We start from the raw sequence: 17,541 nt of genomic DNA, 5'->3' as shown, positions 1-17,541 counted from the left end.
AAGCAGGAAGTCAATCTGCTTCTACAGTGTGATGAACAGCTACAAGGATTAACAGACAGCTGAACTCTATGACAAGTATTAATACAGAGGTGCTCAATTAGTAGAAAAGAGCTCAGTTGAGCAAAACTTCCTGAAACGAAGATCCAAAACATCGTTTTCTCCCTTTGCCACTTTCCCCACTTATTTCCCTCCTCTCGTCTCTCACCAACTGACTCGAGTCACAATGATTGGCTGAGTAGCATCATGTAAAGGCTAGAAAAGCTGCGTCGGTTAGAACAAGGTGCAAAACCAGGTAGGACGGCATGTGAGTCCAGATCCAGACCACAGTCCACGTATCAGAGACCCCTGGTTTAGAATTAAAGTCAAGATAGGTCCTCGCCGTCAACTCTGCCCAAGTCATTGTTTTACTCTTATATTATTTTAATTCTTCTTGTGATCTATTTAATTTACAATTTGAACTATTTACTCTGTTCTGATTTTATTGTATCTTATTAAGAAAAGTGTGACATAAAGTTTTTATTATATTCATGACTTCAAGCAGAACCTTGTGTCCGCACAGTAACAACACCACACTCAGTTCTCAGCTAAATAAATGACGAGTGTTCTGTAACATTCCTGTGGCGTTTCAGTTCCTCTGACTTGTTAATTTCAAACTTTCCATCAGTCATGCTTTGTGTGCATGTGTTTATAGAAGTGGGCCACTGAGAACAACCTAATTCTGCACTTGAATGAGAAGTTCGGGGACCGTGGGCACATCCTGCCATGTCCCGTGCATGTGTACACACACACACACACACACACATGTGGCAGCCTGTAAACACGTATATAAAAGGACGTCTACTCATTTTCCATGATGCCAACCAACGCCATCTCACAGGAAGTTGATTTTTCTGCTCAGATAAGCAGAGCGAGGCTCCTGCTGTCACATCGCTCTGACCTCCAAACATCTCTGACCCGTTCAAACAGTTTCCTCTTGAACAACACGCTCACGTCAGCTCCGCAGACATGTGGCACGTTAACTGATCCACACGGACACAAGCGCTCATTGTCACAGTGTCCTCAGTTCAAGGTGAATAATTAAGAACTGGGAACTTTGACTTTCTCCTGAGCAGGTTAATAAAGGGAATAAGAGACGGCACTCATTTCCTGTTAAGAGATGAATGCACACTGTGTATTGGTTATTTAGTCTTAGATAAAATCAGGGCTTGGTGTTGTTTGAAATGTCCCTATACTAGTGCCTGAATTTTGCTACAAAGAATATCTTTTCAATGTCTAACTATAATGAAAAAACACTTTTTTCATTGAACAAAATAATCCAAGGTTCTCAACTGTTACTTTGCTTAAATAAAATACAGTCCAATACTGGCAAAAATAATGCTGTAAATCAATAACTATCTGTTCAAAGAACAAGTAAAGACTACAAATTTACTTTCAGTTTGACGCAGTCTGACGGATAAACACAGTGTCTATAACTATGTGCTAGGAAATCCACACAGTTCACTGTGAGATTGCGCAGATTGCGGTTGGTCCTGCTGGCACTGACAATCTTTTAACACATTTCTTTGTTTTTCCTCCAGTATCACAGTCACACCCAGTCATAGTAACGAGTGTGTTGCTGCATTCTGTGGGGGGTTGGTATCATGTGAGAAAATGATGTCAACACTCACCCCTCATACCATGACTGAGCCCCCCAAGTGAAAATAGTGCGTGTGCTTTGTGAAATGCTGAGCTCAGCGGTGCTGGGAGCGGTGTGCAGCTGCAAGAGCGAGGACTGCAGGCGACAGGAAATGTGGTGGTGAAGGTCGTCACTTGCATCTCCTCTAAATGGGAGAAGATCCCAGTTTTTACAGAATGGAAAATGGAATTTAAAGCTCCATATTTTCCTCTTCTTCTGTGTTTTATTTGAAGTGTTGATCCATCAGAAGATTTATTTATGGTTTTAAGAGCCAAAAACCATCTCAGTGTAGTTTTACATCTCCTCTCTCAGGCTTCTCTCTGGAGCTCTAGTAACAACAGGAAGAGAGGAGGCTCTGATGCTCTCTTCTGATTAGCTGACTGGTTTCAGCAGAGAAATCAAATCCTGCAAGGTTGGATGGTGGGTCCAGGTGGGCGGGGGGGCATGGAAGAGGGTGGTGACTGCTTTGTTGTGACATCACAAAGTTCCAGAAGTCCTGACGGCTGGTTTTAAGGCTCATTGTCTGAATACAGGCTGTGTGCATTTCTCTGTGGACTGAGGCTTTGATACTTTCACAGTATTAATATAGAACCTAGACCTGATCTATAATCAAACAACACATGGACAGAGACCTTTAGACTAAACCTATAACAATTTAATCTACTTGCATTTATGTTTTTTACATTGGCAAATACCAATTGTAAAAATTAGTCTCACATAACGAAATTATTACAATTAATGTTTTTTGCTATATATTGCTTGAAAGAATGTGTTATTTTATCATTTACCAAATAATTAGTTTCAAAAGTTCACTTACCAGCTTGATCCGGTTGGTTTGGGGTTGGGTAGAAGGAGGAGGTGCCAAAACTGTAAACACCGCAATTATTCCGCAACACTACTTCCCTATTTTCAAACCTGTGTCAGGCCTGTGGAAATGTATGGTTGGCATGTACAATATGTGTGTCCCAGAGGTCTTTAAACACAGGGAGTTGGGTGTCAGGTGTCAGGGTGATGTTAGAGGTGACATTATGTAGGGTAAGCAAACAGGCTAAACATGTTCTTTACATTAGTATTTATTCATTTTCCAGCAATGCTCCATTCAGGACAGGAGCTGGGCAAATTTTAACCAAATTTTGAGAAATTCTGCAAAAAAAAAATGTAATGAATGTTCAGAATATTACAGCTGCTGGTTCGTATTCTCCAGCCATTAAAACCTTTCTAGAAGGACATGATGGAAATATGGCATCAGGGACTTAAGTCATTATTGCGCCACACAGATTTGGTGTTTTCGTCACATGCGTCATATATGTCATGATTTATTCTTTAAGCCTGTTTCCATTGCTTTTTGTTGCAGTTTGCTTTTGTTGAAACAACAACTTCTCCACCTCAGCCGAGCGTAAAAAACTTTTTAAAACTTTTTTAAATTTCCTGCATTTCCACCCAAAGTGAAAGAGCAGTGCTTCCTCGTCCCTCACTACCACCACTGATGTGCCCTTGAGCAAGTCTCTTAACCCCCAACCAGAGTACCAAATATAAAAAGGATTTCCTTGATTTGAATCAACCAGAAGTCCTTCAGTCACAGATGGAGCCTGTGGCAGCTGAGACATTCATTCTGTCTACCTTCATCAGTAAACCTCCTGGAACAGATACCTGAAGGATAACTCCAGCTCTTATTTGTATCATCCTTCCTCTCAGTTATATTGTGTTGTATTCGTCAAGGTAAAGCTGAACTCTGGGACACAGTGATATGACAGAGAGACAGGTCTGGAAACATGAGCAGTAACTCTCCGTGCTCCTCATTGAATCCGCAGCTGATGGCTCGGCTTGTTGTAAGGTGAGGGGAAAAAACCCAAACTGTGTGTACTTCCAGTTTAATTACTGTACATGTAAGCACAGCACAAATGGTGAGGGAGGGGGGCGGGGTCGTTGCTATTTCTGACATGAGGCTCCAAGTGACGCACTTAAGACGTGGGGCTTCAGAAGGAAGCCAGATCCTCTGCAGACAGAAAGAATGGACTCTCACACACACAAAGAGTTTTACGAGCTGTGGCCAAACAGTGTGTGTGTGTGTGTGTGTGTGTGTGTGTGTGTGTGTGTGTGTGTGTGTGTGTGTGTTACAACAGCTGTAAGGCCATCAGCCACGGCTGACACTGAGACAAAAGGACTCCCTCTCCTGTCAAAGGCCACACCAGAAGCCCAGGGCGTCCTTCGCTTCCTGTTTCTGTGTACAGTCTGTGTGGCAAACAAAGAGAAGGGGGAGCGGGGCAGAAACATGGAGAGCCGGAGAGGAAAAAAAACTCCTCTAACACCCAAACAGAGGTTTCATTGTGTGAGCTAATCTCACAGCATCTCCCGCAAAGAGCAGCAGTTTAAATCTGACTCTATACGACTGAAGCAGCTGAAACAACCTGAACTGACTGTTGTTAAAACTTCATATTAGAGCGAAAAAGTATCAAAACCAACATCTAAAAACCTCTCACCAACTTCATCTTCAGGTTGGTCAATTCAGGTTCTGTCAGGTGATGTAGACGACACGAGCACAAACACTGAGCCTCAGGCTGTGTCCACACAAACAACTTTTAGTTTTAAAGCGCATCTCTTTTACCACGTTCACTCTGACACCTGCCTCTCCTCCTGATTGGGTCTTGTCAGTCACAGTGACCAGAGAGTGGTGAATGCAGTGTGCATAATGACCAAAAGCAACACCACCAATTAGTCTGATCACTTGGACACAAACAGATTATTGATTATTAACAAAGCATGGCTCAAAAAGAGAGACAGATGATTACCAAAGTAATCGATCATTAATCCTAATCCAGTTTGAAGTTTGAAATAATTGTGATACTGGTTTCAAGTCGTATCGCCCAGGCCTGGTTCATCCGAAATAAAATGTTCATGCTGTCAGTCATTCAAACAGTAATTCATGCCGTTGTAGCACGATATCATCTGAATTAACTGTCAGTGCAGCTACGTTTATTAAAAAAGTCATTTACTGTTTAATTGACTTTCACTGCCAATCACTTCAAACATCAGTGATGAAAGTCAGAGTAAAGCATGTCACCAGCACTTCTCTACAGATCACATCATCTGTCAAAGGCTGTAGGGAAGAATGAGGAGATACGGTGTGTGTGTGTGTGTGTGTGTGTGTGTGTGTGTGTGTGTGTGTGTGTGTGTGTGTGAATAAAGAACAGTGTTAATTTCAGCATCAAGTCTAGCTGTGGAATCTGAACATAATCTGAGGCTCGGTTCAGTTACAGATGCATCAGCCATTATTCAGATTCATGCTGTGTGTGAGACATCTGACCAATCAGTGTGATGACGCTGCAGGAGGAATGTAAGGAGGTCTCAGGCTGCATGGAGGGAAAATTAAAAAGAGCAGGAATGAGGCTGCGCTCATTCACAAGCTGTTTATACAGTGAAGAACTTGTTCACTCAGACACTACAACTGCAGATCAGTGATATCAAACACTGCAGTTCTGCTGTAACAACGGGTGGCGGGTCACCCCCCGTCCCTCCCCCTCCCACACACAAACACAAATGAAAACTCACTTAACAGCTTCCTGTTGGTGGGAGGGGCTTACACTGCTCAACAAAGCTGGAGCAACAGACATGACATCATAAGAGCTTAAAGATGCTGTTAACAACATGTGTCATTAACTGAACCCACAGAGACACTGGGAGGAGACGGCACACACAACAGCAACTGTGAAACACAAAGAACGCACCAGTCTTGGTCAAACAAGGCGATGTCTGGACTGAGCAGAGCACAGTGGAACCTACAGGTACCAGAGGTCATTTGTGCTATTAGCTTTATAACCTGTGTAAAATACATTCAGAGCAGTGTTTCTCAGACATTTTAATATATACTAGTCATGATGTTAGTAGGAACTTTTGCATTTCCTTTTCATTGAAAGAAATATATAAAAATGATGATGAAAACCAAATAAACATGTTCTTTTAAATGTGGAGAATGTGATTTTTAGGCCAGGGCATCTCCATAGCAACACAATGTTTAATTTTTGGTCTTTTGGTCTGTTGTCCTCACAGCTCTTTGCCTTTGCAGGGAGACAGGGAAGAGAGCAAAATGTCCAGCTACTGTTGTTAGGTCGGGTCGGGAACTAAACCCACGTTCCAAATTAAAACCAGTTCCAAAATGTTATGAACCAGGTACCCATAAAAACAACTGAATTTCGATTCTGGTTATTAGTTTCCATATATCGGCAAGGATGTACATAGTTATCTGCCAGGACCTGTCTACGAGACTGTGTCACGCATCGATGCAACAGCATGTCTGTTGGATTAGATATGAGTTAGCCTGCACAGCGTCAGGTGAGGGAGAGCAGAGACCGATGCCACCGTATGCTATATCTTAGCTTTTAGCTTCCCGTAACTGTCAGTCGCTGTTCAGCTGCAGAAGAACTGAGCCACATGCACAGTCCGAGCACATGAAAGAAATGGCTTTTCTTTGGCTGAGATGCCACTTTCAAACTAAGTCTGAGCTCATCCTGACATCACCCTCATTCACTCAGGAGGTAACAGGCATGCTACAGCTGTGCATGATGTGCCAGCCTTAGCAGAGCTGCTACACTGGAGCAACACATCAATATTTAAGCTCGATGCGTTTATGCTTGGCTGCTCTGGACTGAATAAATCTACCCTGTCACCCTTTCCCTTCTGGCCTGTCAATATGGACCTACAGCACACTGCAGTGTGGCTGCTGCTGCCTTTTTCGCGGGCCCAGGATACCATGACAGTGAGACACTCTGGTGACGTCCCATTCCATCAAGTACAACGCATCACCTGCCTCTGGATCTCACCATCACTGCCTCAAACAGGTTGAATGAAGAACCTGAAGCGTTCAGCCATCTTCAGGAAACACGGAACCACTCAGCCTCTTTAACAGCCCCAACACTACACTGAGTGACTCATTGATTGCTGAGAAAAAGTCCATGGGCTACTGTCAATTAGTACAGTGGAAATTCCATTCCGCCTTTTGATCTGGGCGTGTCGTCCAGAGAGAGGGGGAAGCTCTTCAGTGTTAGACCAGATAAAGTGGAAATACCAGGGTCACCACGACCTTCAAACCACCACAAACCCCCTGAATTTGAAAGCTACTTCCCAGATATTGAGCCATACAGTGCGGCCTCTATGAATGCGAGCCAGCTAATTAAATCCTGTTGTCACTCAGCTGATAGATATCTGCTAGCAGCAGTAATTTCGTGGTAATGAAACCAGCCTGACTAGATACTTGCCATTAAGACCCAGTGTATTCAGACCAGGGAGCACAACAGCAGCCCTCTGTTAACTACACAACCTTGAGAACATGAGACACACTTTTCATCACCAGCTACTTGATGGCTGGATATGGGAGCAGCTCATCAGCTGCTGCAGAGATTAAGGAACACTGGAGGGAGATTATTTTTCACCATTTTTCATTTACAATACAACTGAGTGCGGGCAGTGATCCTGGACAAAGGCACCCTGATAACGTTGAGGGATTCACCAGACAACCTAGTGCAAATCCAGAACCTACCTAGCCCATGTCCATGTCCATGTCTGTAAGACCTGAACCAACTGAACCCTTCTCAGCTAAACCTGACTGGTACTGCTATCTGGTACCTGAAACCCAGGACCAGTCCGGTTTGTCGGGTTGGGGGCTTCTTGTTGTACAAAGCCAATTATCTGTATCCATGTTGCTGTGTGTTGTAGGTACAGTCGATGTCAATCAAAAACCTTAACTTGGGGGTCTCAGGTCAGGTTAAGGTCCCTGCACCCTACAGTGTTGGATTGTAGACGTCTAATTTGACTTGATGCTGGGTCCATCTCAGGAAGCAGGATTACTAATTAATCTGCAAGGCCCAGAAAACATTTTCAGTTATTGAGAAGTGAATTCACCTGCTGCTGAGAACAGGTCCAGGAAGGGAACAACTTACCCATCATTGATGGCTGTGTTTTACAGCGACATGCATAATACATTGAATGCTGCATCACATCCTGTGTGCTGATGCATTAAATGGTCATACCATTTCCAGTAGTAACAGGAAGGCTCAGGGCAGTAAATGTCCGTCTAGGTTTGCATGTGAGTCAGCATGTATAGGAGCACTTAGACCACACTGAGTCTGACTGCTACTGGGTTTTTGAGGTTAATAATCGTGTTGATATTTGTGCTTAAATAATCTAAATATTGAATGATATATAGATTTTTTAATACACATTTTTCAAAGTTAGAGGGAAAAAATGGAATGAGGACATTTTTCTGCTGATAGATAAACCATATTTAGAACAGGGGTGATAAAACCTAATTCTGTACAGGTATTTTTCTTATGACATAGTTAATGTGTGAAAAAAATCTATTGAAAAACTGTTGCAAATGTTTTTAAAAGTAAAAACTGAAATATCACATTGATATAAGTATTCAGACCCTTTACTCAGGACTTATTGAAGCAGCTTTGGCAGAGATTACAGCCTCCAGTCTTTTCAGGTCTGACGTCACAAGCTTTGCACCTCTGGATCCTCTCAGACTCTGTCAGGTTGGATGGGGACCATCGGTGGACAGGCATGTTCAGGTCTTTCCAGAGATGTTCAGTTGGGTTCAAGTGAGGACTCTGGCTGGACCAGTCTGAGGTCCTGAGCTCTGGACCAGGTTTTCATCAAGGATCTCTCTGTACTTTGCTGCAATCAGCTTTGATTTAACTCCCAGCCAGTCTCCCCCCAAAACACCCCCACAGCCTGATGCTGCCTCCACCATGCTGAGATGGTGTTGTTCAGGTGATGAGAGATGCCTGGTTTCAGTCAAACATTCAACAGTTCAGTCCTGGTCTCATCAGACCAGAGAATCTGGTTTCTCTCAGTCTCAGAGTCCTTTAGGAAACTGAGGAGAGGCTTCCTTCTGACTCTCTGACATGAAGCTCAGATCAGTGGAGAGCTGATGGTTGTCCTTCTGGAACTTTCTCTGGAGCTCAGAGTGACCATCAATCAATTAAACCATCATTTCCAAATTGTATTATCAAGGATGAAAGAAACAGCATACAACAGATTTAAAATGAATGGGTTGGTGCATACAATCAGCACATGTTAATCTTAGGAACCAGTTATTATTCAGGGTTACAGTTAATATCCCTACTGTGCTGGAAGTCTTCGTGCACTCGGCCCTCTGCTGGTTTCTTGTATTTTACAGTATTTTGCTGATGGCTTTGTTGAAGAGATAATTCAAGTCAGGAGATAAACACAAACATAGCCATATTTTCCAGAAATGTAGCCCTGTTTGCTGCTGTTCATATCCTGGCCATTTCATTCACAAAGTCATATCTCACTCAGGAATGTTAACATGGCATTCCACATGATGGCCTTCCCTTGAACAGCCTGTTATTTCAGCTCACTAATTTGATAAACTGAAAACAAGGTCAGTGGGATCAGCGCTACCAGCTCAACTACTACACACACTGCCTCTGATTTATTAATAATAGTCTGTTCTCTGGACTCTAGAGAGGAGGTTAGACACTTTTTCAAAATCACCTCAACATCCTGACAACAAACAAACACTCACCTCTGGATAGAAAACTGCAGCCACCACAGGTTGAAACAAAGCAACCATCTTGGACATTTTATCGCTTTCTTTGTTATGTTTAACCACATTTCTTTGGTTGTCTCCATACAGACTGTACGTAGACTAAATAGTTTAAACCCCTGATGATTAACACTGAAGTAACTTCCACACAAGTCCAGATGCTGGAACTGTCATGTTTTTCAATGGCAGTCACCTTTTGTTAGTTTTATTTTGGACATTTGGCACTTCCTGTTTTATTTTGTAATTTGGTTCCTTGTGTGTCTCAGTGTTTTGGCTTCCTGTCTTGGTCTTGGTTCTGTGTAGTGATTGTGTGCCCCGCCCTAATGTGTTTCACCTGTGTGCAATCACCTTGCCTCCTGTGTCTATAAAGTCTTTGTGCTCCCCTTTGTCTGTGTCGGTTCGTCAGTTTTGTTCTGGGTTTGTTCATGTCACATTCACGTTTTCTAAATAAACCTGTCTGAACCGTTCTCCCATGCGTTGGCTGCATTTGGGTCCTACTCAAACCCTCAAACCCGTGACAGGAACAAAGACAGGTCAAGTACTAGTTCAAGGCATCGGACACCTTTACAAGAAGCACTTTTTAAAAAGACGTGAGACGACTGATGAAGCTCCACATCCATTTTTATGACTATTTAAAGAACTTCTCGTTCATGTTGGCTCAGAGAGTAAAGTTCAATTCCATGACACCTGAGTGGACTCCATCTGCTGATGAAGATCATGTGATATGATCGAGAGCTCAAGATTGTGTCAGATTGTAAAATACATTCATTACACTGGGTGATGAATGGTAGGAGCAGTATTGGTACTGGTGAGTTTGTACTGGGGAGTTCAAGTGTTTCCATTATTTTGTCCATCAGCTGTATTTCTTTACACTTGTGTACTATGTGTACTTGTATAACTGCAGAGCGGAAGCCGTTTTCTTGCTCTAAAGCTCATTGTGTGTGACCGCTGTTAGCACTGGAATGTGGACCATGTGGACTGGTCTAAACTGGGCCTCTAATACCACATTTAAAAAGGTCAACAAAGGTGGGTTTTTTTTTTTATTATTATTTATGACATTTACTACAAACCCCACATCCACTTGCATCACTTTCCAACCCATATCGCAGTGGTTTGTTTTGTTAATAAGCATTTCTCACCACTCAGACATTTGTCTCATTTGTTTCCACTATTTCTGCTCACTATGGAAATCAGCCTGCAGAGACATGAGCCTCTGATGGGTCATGATTTTCAAATGGTAAATGAAATTATCATATTAAATAGTTTTTGCGACCACTGTCTTGTCTTAAAAAAACTGATTTTCTTTCTCCTTTTACTGGTGCCTGGTAGATAGAAAACGTATTACTGCCAAGTGCTGCTGAAGCCTGTGTGGCGCTTTGAGATAGATGCTACTGTACAAACAGGAGAAACATGCAAAGCCAAAGACTCCACCAGCCATCAAAACGTTCTGTGTGCAACATTATATATCTACCTCAAGTATGCACTATGTTCAGGATTTAGACATGTTCAAATCATTATCAGTATCATTATGGCCTGGTTGAGGTCAGCGCACATTGTTGTGATACCGACTGAAACAATAAACTCACACAAGCTCCTTTTCAGCTGTATTAACACTGATATGTTGCTGTATGAGAAATACAGAAATCATTTTGGCCTATATCCCAATAACCAGAGGAGAAATGATCCATGTGTCTGTGTGGTTGATGGGGGAAGAGGTGGTGCAGCTCATTATACCCCATGCTTTATGAGGTTTTCAGGTTTAACAGGTGTTATTGTGTATTATAGCTCAATCAGAGAGAAGCACTACATCGCTAAAGAACTTGATACCAAAACAGTTTGTGCACGAGAAATTGTTGCGCCTTTTTTCCCCCAATGAATATGAAATAGTATATTTTGCTCCCTAATAGGAGGATATGTGAACTGTGATAGATGACCTCAGCCATGTCAAGTCTCCAACGTAGTGGTTGACTCATTGTTTAGATTCTACTGTTTGAACAGGAGCTTTAAGTTCATCTGTAAACTCACACATTAGGACACATGTGGCAACATCACTCTACAACATCATGGTAAACACATGTAACCAGTGCAGTGGGACAGTTACTCTATTCATGTGTTGCAATCATGTAACTACTGATGGCATGAAGATGTGCCTACAGGAAGTTACTTAACACCAGCACAGGACTTCTGCAATAAACTTCCCAGACATTCTGCACCTAAACTACCTAAACATGACAAATGACCATGCAACATTTTCAGAGGCTGTAAAGAGAAGTAAGACACCGTTGGTATGAGGACCCACATATTTGAGGAAATATGCTTGTTATGAGCCATTTTCAGAAAAAAGGATTTTAATCAGTTTAATCTCTGCACAGATATTTCCTCAAAACAAAACAGAAAACAACGTTTCAGCTACAAAACTGCCTCGTTAGCAAACTATACATTCAAGAATCACATGGGTTTGTGAGGTGACAGCAACTTTACCATGACAACAGGACCTCTAACATGCTACATGCTAATGCTTAAGCTAAGGGTACATCCTCCATCCATACATATATTAAATACACATACAGCTATGGACGGCTCTGGGAATGGTTTAAATGTTAGTTTATATAAATATAGAAATACTAAAGGTAATATGATACCTGAGCAAACAATACACTTTTTATACACTGCGTGTTTAACAAAACTAAGAAGCTGAGTTCTGAAATGTTGTCAAAACACAAGCTGCTGTACTAGAGTTTTGTCTAAATTAAGTACAGGAATAAGGGAATTAGATTAGGAATCTGACGGGACAGTCTTTGCCTCCTTTCAGGACTTTTACCGTTTTTGATACTCTGTGCCTCAGATACATTCCTCAAATAAAGAACTGAAGTTAGATATCCAGCCCTAAACACAACATGCAAGAAAGACATCTGAGCAGTGTTAGAAGGTACCTCTGATGGAGCTAGGTTAGCTATGCTGCTAAGCTATGCAAGATAAGCCTTGAGGCTACCTCAGTACTGAACACAAACAAAACTGATACCAACAACTTCTCATCTAACTCCCAGTAAGAAAGGAGCTGAGATATTTTTGCAAACTGTCTAAGAATGCTAATAAATCCATTTTCCATAAATACACCATATGCTTTTATTTATATGTCTGTGATAAATTGACTGAGAAGCAAAAAGAAATGTCAGAACACAAATGTCAAAAACATTACCACGTTTCTCCATGACAAACAGTTTACAAAGTAAAATGTCCTGCTCACTACATATCCTGATCAAAATATTTAAAAAGCAAATTTAATGGATATATATCAGCTGATCAATTGTAATCAGATTTATTTAAGATAACACAAATATCAGTATTGGCCTCAAACATCAGTATCAGTCGGGTTACATTAATAATTCTGAAAGATGGGTTGCCTCTTATTTAGATGAAGCACTTGGGCTTATAAAAGTTAAAAAGGGCAGCCACAGATTACATTCTGCACTTCATGAATGTCTACTATTCATAGCCGAGATGTTTACAGTACAGCCAGTAGAATAGCTCTGTATGCCAGAGTGAGTAAACCACTGCAAATTCATCAGGGCTCTGATGCATTAGTCAGACTACTGCTGCCAACAGTCACTTTGAAGTTTATCAAAATCTAACCTTGACAATTAAAGGCAGCTCAGGGTCAGATAAACACACTGCAGTTCAGCACGCTCCAGCACAGATGACTCTTTAAACCCACAGATCAGGGCACTTATGGTTCACTTTGACAAAACCATCTTCCAAGAACAGTCATCAGTCACATGCTGCTACGAGCCAAGTGTCCTTCCAGCCGCACGCAGCAGCTGATTTCACTGAAACAACAGCCACAGAGCAGAAACTAATCAGACAGGTCGGCTGTTGCTGAGTTCGCCTGGAGGGAACACTTGCATGATGGGACATGATTGAAGCTCAGACTGATAGAGCTTTCATACATGTACTGCAACCATGACTTTTCAGAGGAGCTGTGTGTCCCAATCAGTTGGACCGGACATTAAACGAAGGTCACCCTGCCAAAGAGCGGGTCATTGTCCGCAGTATTCACAGCGAGGAAGTGAGTGTGCTGAGGACATTTCTATCCTGTCTCCTGCAGGCTGTACCTAGGCGCCACCTCCCGCATTAACCCAGTGGAGTATTTCCAGTAGGTGAGGATGTGTCTGACAGGGACGATCTCTGCTTGTGTGAAAGAGAAACTCCGGGCCTCATTCATATGAGAAAACAACTCGAGTTAAAGCCACTGACCAACTGACAATTACACCATATGGTCAAAAGTTCATGGACATCAAGGCCTATATACTTGAGGTCAGGGGTCAGGAGTGGACACTGGATGTCACCGTTTACAATGTTCTTCAGTGTTTGTGTCAGCAGTTGGTGTTTGTCCCTTTCCTGTGTCAACACGACAAAGCCCCGCTACACAAAGCCAGCTCCATAAAGAAATGGTTTGGCCAGCATAGAGCCCTGAGTCCTGACCTCCACTCTACCCACACCTGTTGGATGAACTGGAACACAGACTGTGAGCCTGGCCTCATCACCCAACATCAGCACTGGGCCTCACTAATGCTGCTGTTGGAGCAGTCGGGCTATTCTTCTGTGGAAAACCTTCTGAGGAGAGTGGAGGCTGCTGAGCGCCTCCAACTATCACATATGAAGGAAACGTGACAGGCCCACATACATATATATCTGGCCATATAGTGTATAAGGCTGACTGATATGCAAAAAAATCATATTGGGATTATTTGACAGATAATGCAATTGCAATGAGTCACAATTTTCACTGACAAAAATATAAAAATGATGATGATGTGGTTTTTGCTGCAGTTTGTACCAAACAAACATGTTGCTACATGTCTGGGGTATATATTTTGCAGGCCTGGTGTCTCTGCAGCACCACAGTGCTTCATTTATAATGATATATTGCAACACATTTTACCATTATCAAAAAAAACTGCAGCCTGTTCAGCCTTACTAATGAACCTACAAACGAGGGTGAATTATATGGAAAAAAAAAATACAAATCAAGAAAACTGATTAAGTTTTCACTGCACACTACACAACAGCCACTTGTAACAAAAAATGGCTTTCAGTCAGAATGTGCCATTCACCAGAGAATCACCTGACCAGTAACAACACCTGTAACCAACCTCAAGTCATTTTAATAAGACATCAGCCTCCTTTCAACCACAGACTGTCTCAGGACTGAAGTCTGTCCACGCTAGTGAAACACAAAGCAGTGGTGCAGACTTACTGTGACCTAGAAGGAGCATTCAAGGAAAAGACTGCCAGTTTCTACGCACAGCACATGGCCTGGAATGAATTCAAAGTCTGTGGTATTCAAGGATGATTTGAGGGAATGAAATCTGGACAGTCCTCTGGGAGAGGGTGGTGTACAGTCCCTCTTGATACCAAGACGTTTTAAGCTGATTTATAGCCTGATATTATGAGCGGTAAACCCGCCCGGCGTCACGACTCTCTCAGCCCGTGTGGCGCTTACCTTGTCCAGCTCATCGTGCAGCTCCGACAGGGTGGGTCTGATGAGTTTCTCCCCCAGCGGTGCAGCTGTCTGCCGGTAGAAATCGATGTTGGGCACGGCATCGATGGTGTTGTGACCGAAAGTCCTTAGGTAGTAGGTGTTGGTGTGGGTGTCATAGTGATAGTGATGCTGGCCGCATGTGGATGAATGCAAGCTCGTCTCGCTCATCACCGTGTCCCCGTTCTGCAGCCCCTCAGCCGGCGGTGCCTCCGGAGAGGCCGCGCTCCCCGCTCCGCTCGGATCCGCGAAGTTCACCACCCGAAACCGGCCTTTGGCTTCCTCTCCACCGGCCCCCGAATCAGCACCCGGACACTCTTGAGGAGCCTTTTCGCCGGATAGGACCGATGAGGAGGCGTCAGAGTTCGGGGACTTGTCTTCGGCGGCGCCCGCTGCCTCAGCCACAAGGTCCACCTGGAAACGGCTCTGACTGGGCGTCGGACCGGGCGGCCTCTGCCCTGCATCAGGGGCTAGAAAATCATGTTCTGTCGCAGTGTTCTCTGGCGGGGCGGAAGGCGCGGAGGATGGCGCAGACATGGCACAAGAAGAAACACCAATGAACGCGAAAACCGTATAGAAAAAGCCACGTTATGGCCAGTTAAACTAACTGGAGGAAGTGTGGAAGCCCGGGAGACGCCCAGTGAAAAACGAAGAACTGGCTTCCTCTGTCCGGGGACGAACAGGCTGCTCCGCCAGGTCAGAAAAGGCGCAAGGCAGACGTTCGCAGAGCGGTAATAGTGAACGATAGCTCGCTAGCTAACTCGGAACATGAGGCTACAGGCTGGAAACTTTCAGCCACTCTCCTCCTCCGTCTTCTTCTTCTTCCTCTGAGGCAGTAAATCTAAAATCCCCCGGGTTACTTTCCCTCGCTCGCAGCCACTGGACTAAATCCCGTCCAGCTCTGGTCTTTCTGTTGTTCGGAGAAGGATGCTGTTGTCGACCTTGCCGCAGCTCCTCCTAGACTCCCAGAGCTTCCCTCGCTGGTATTATACACACTGCAGTCGGCATCACTGAAGGGTGGGCTCCCGCTGTGAGCGACCTCGCGAGATGTCATCGATCGCGTCTCCTTTCTTTTTTTTCCGGAGGAGGGAAATGTCGCGAGAAGACATCACAATACCCAAACAGGAGGCGTTACGTCGTCAGGCTCCCGTGGGAGGAAGAAAAGGGGCGGAGGAGTGGAGGGTGAAATTGCACCAACAGGCCGACCAATATCTCTCTGTGTACCGCTGTGGTTAGTGTGTAGATGGGTTAACACTTCCTTTGTTGAAGTGTATTGTAGCTAAGGTGGTCCAAGCCTTTTAGGGCCTAACCAGAAAATTATTTATTCACCACACCTGTGCCTCAGGCCCCCCCCCCCAGCACATATGTTAACCTCTATTAGGTCACAGTTAAACATATGTCACAGAAACTGCAGTGCAAATGTAGTCACACAGCTGTTCGAGTAGGCTAACCTCTGGAAAAATGATAGAGGCAGCTGTTATTCAACAGCACAGCATTGGGTACCACTTTACAATAAGACTACCCTTATAAGATATTTATAAATGGTTCACAATTAGGTTATTAATTTTGTTGTTAAAACTTTATAAATCATAAACTACAATTAACAAGTTTTAACACCGTTTTCATACATTGATGCAGCTCACTATTTGGCAAGATCAAGTTAATGCTCACTACTCATTAATCTTACCAATGAGTTACTACCATTTATAACTGGTAAAAGTAGTAAGTCATTAATAAATGATGATGTGTTTTACCCTTTTACCAGTTATAAATGTTTGTCACTGATAAGTAAGTGGTTGTAAAGATGAGAAGAAGAAACATGAAGATGATGGAGGCAGAATAACAAAGATGTAAACAGTGGGACAAAGAATGGGTGAGCAGTTCACCAGGTAAAGGAAGGTTCCCACCTGTGTTCTACCTGGATGATAAAGTCCTGAAGAAGAGACCAACAAAACCAGCAAAAAGCATCTGCATGTTAATATCTGATCAACAGCTGTGATTATAATGAGGACGGCTCCTGAGAGCATGTCAAGGTAAACAACACTGCCCAGGCCTCAGAGGATGAATCTGCTCATTTGATATGATCATGTGATCTGCCATAATTTGATCTGCCATATGCAACTGTTTGAGCATTAAGATGCTGATGGTGGTTCATTGATAGTAACTGAACAAAAGTGATGAAGCAGCAGGTACAAATGCTGATGATGGAGAAAACAAAGGAAGCTCAGTAACTAATGAGACATGAGGCTGAACAGTACAGAGACATGTGGGCTCACTATTTGGCAAGCAGCAGGTCACTGTTGCCCTTTTCATCTAACATGTTATAACAGCTAATAAATGATTTATAAGTGTTAAGAAGCTAATTAATAAACTAGTTATACACCATTCCTAAATGTAAAGTAGTACCCAAACATTGTTCCATGCATCTTTAGTGGCATCTAGTAGTGGCATTAGAGATGTCAAAAAGAACACAACAAACCAACATAAAATCATCTAAAACAAATTGATCTTTATGTAGAAATGATCTTTTCAATGTTCAAATGTACAGAGCACCAGTCAACCAGTAGATCTACATGAATGAAAACTAACCCAGCCCTCAACAAGGTTAGGTGCAAAACATTTCAGTACTTCAGTATTTAAACAAACAGAAAACACAAGTATAGTAAAGTAAACATACAAAATTAGATACATTAGATTCAGTAAAATGCTCAAAATGTTGAACAATGATTGAAAAAGTAATTAAAATTTAAGAAATTATTA

At 42.9% G+C, this 17,541-nt stretch overlaps 1 protein-coding gene across 1 annotated transcript in view; it reads right to left on the bottom strand.

Moving 5' to 3' along the window:
• The window catches only part of slc12a2 (solute carrier family 12 member 2), a 64,298-nt gene extending 48,575 nt beyond the window's left edge, over positions 1 to 15,723 (bottom strand). The window contains exon 1 of the mRNA XM_022744581.1: positions 14,746 to 15,723. Within this exon, the coding sequence (XP_022600302.1) occupies positions 14,746 to 15,318 (573 nt within the window). The 5' untranslated portion in view covers positions 15,319 to 15,723. The remainder of the gene's footprint in view (positions 1 to 14,745) is intronic.
• Between the last annotated feature and the right edge of the window lie 1,818 nt (positions 15,724 to 17,541).

This window comes from Seriola dumerili, unplaced genomic scaffold, assembly GCF_002260705.1.
Source record: "Seriola dumerili isolate Sdu_G_001 unplaced genomic scaffold, Sdu_1.0 BDQW01000081.1, whole genome shotgun sequence".
NCBI lineage: Eukaryota > Metazoa > Chordata > Actinopteri > Carangiformes > Carangidae > Seriola > Seriola dumerili.
This window is presented reverse-complemented; position numbering and strand designations above follow the sequence as displayed.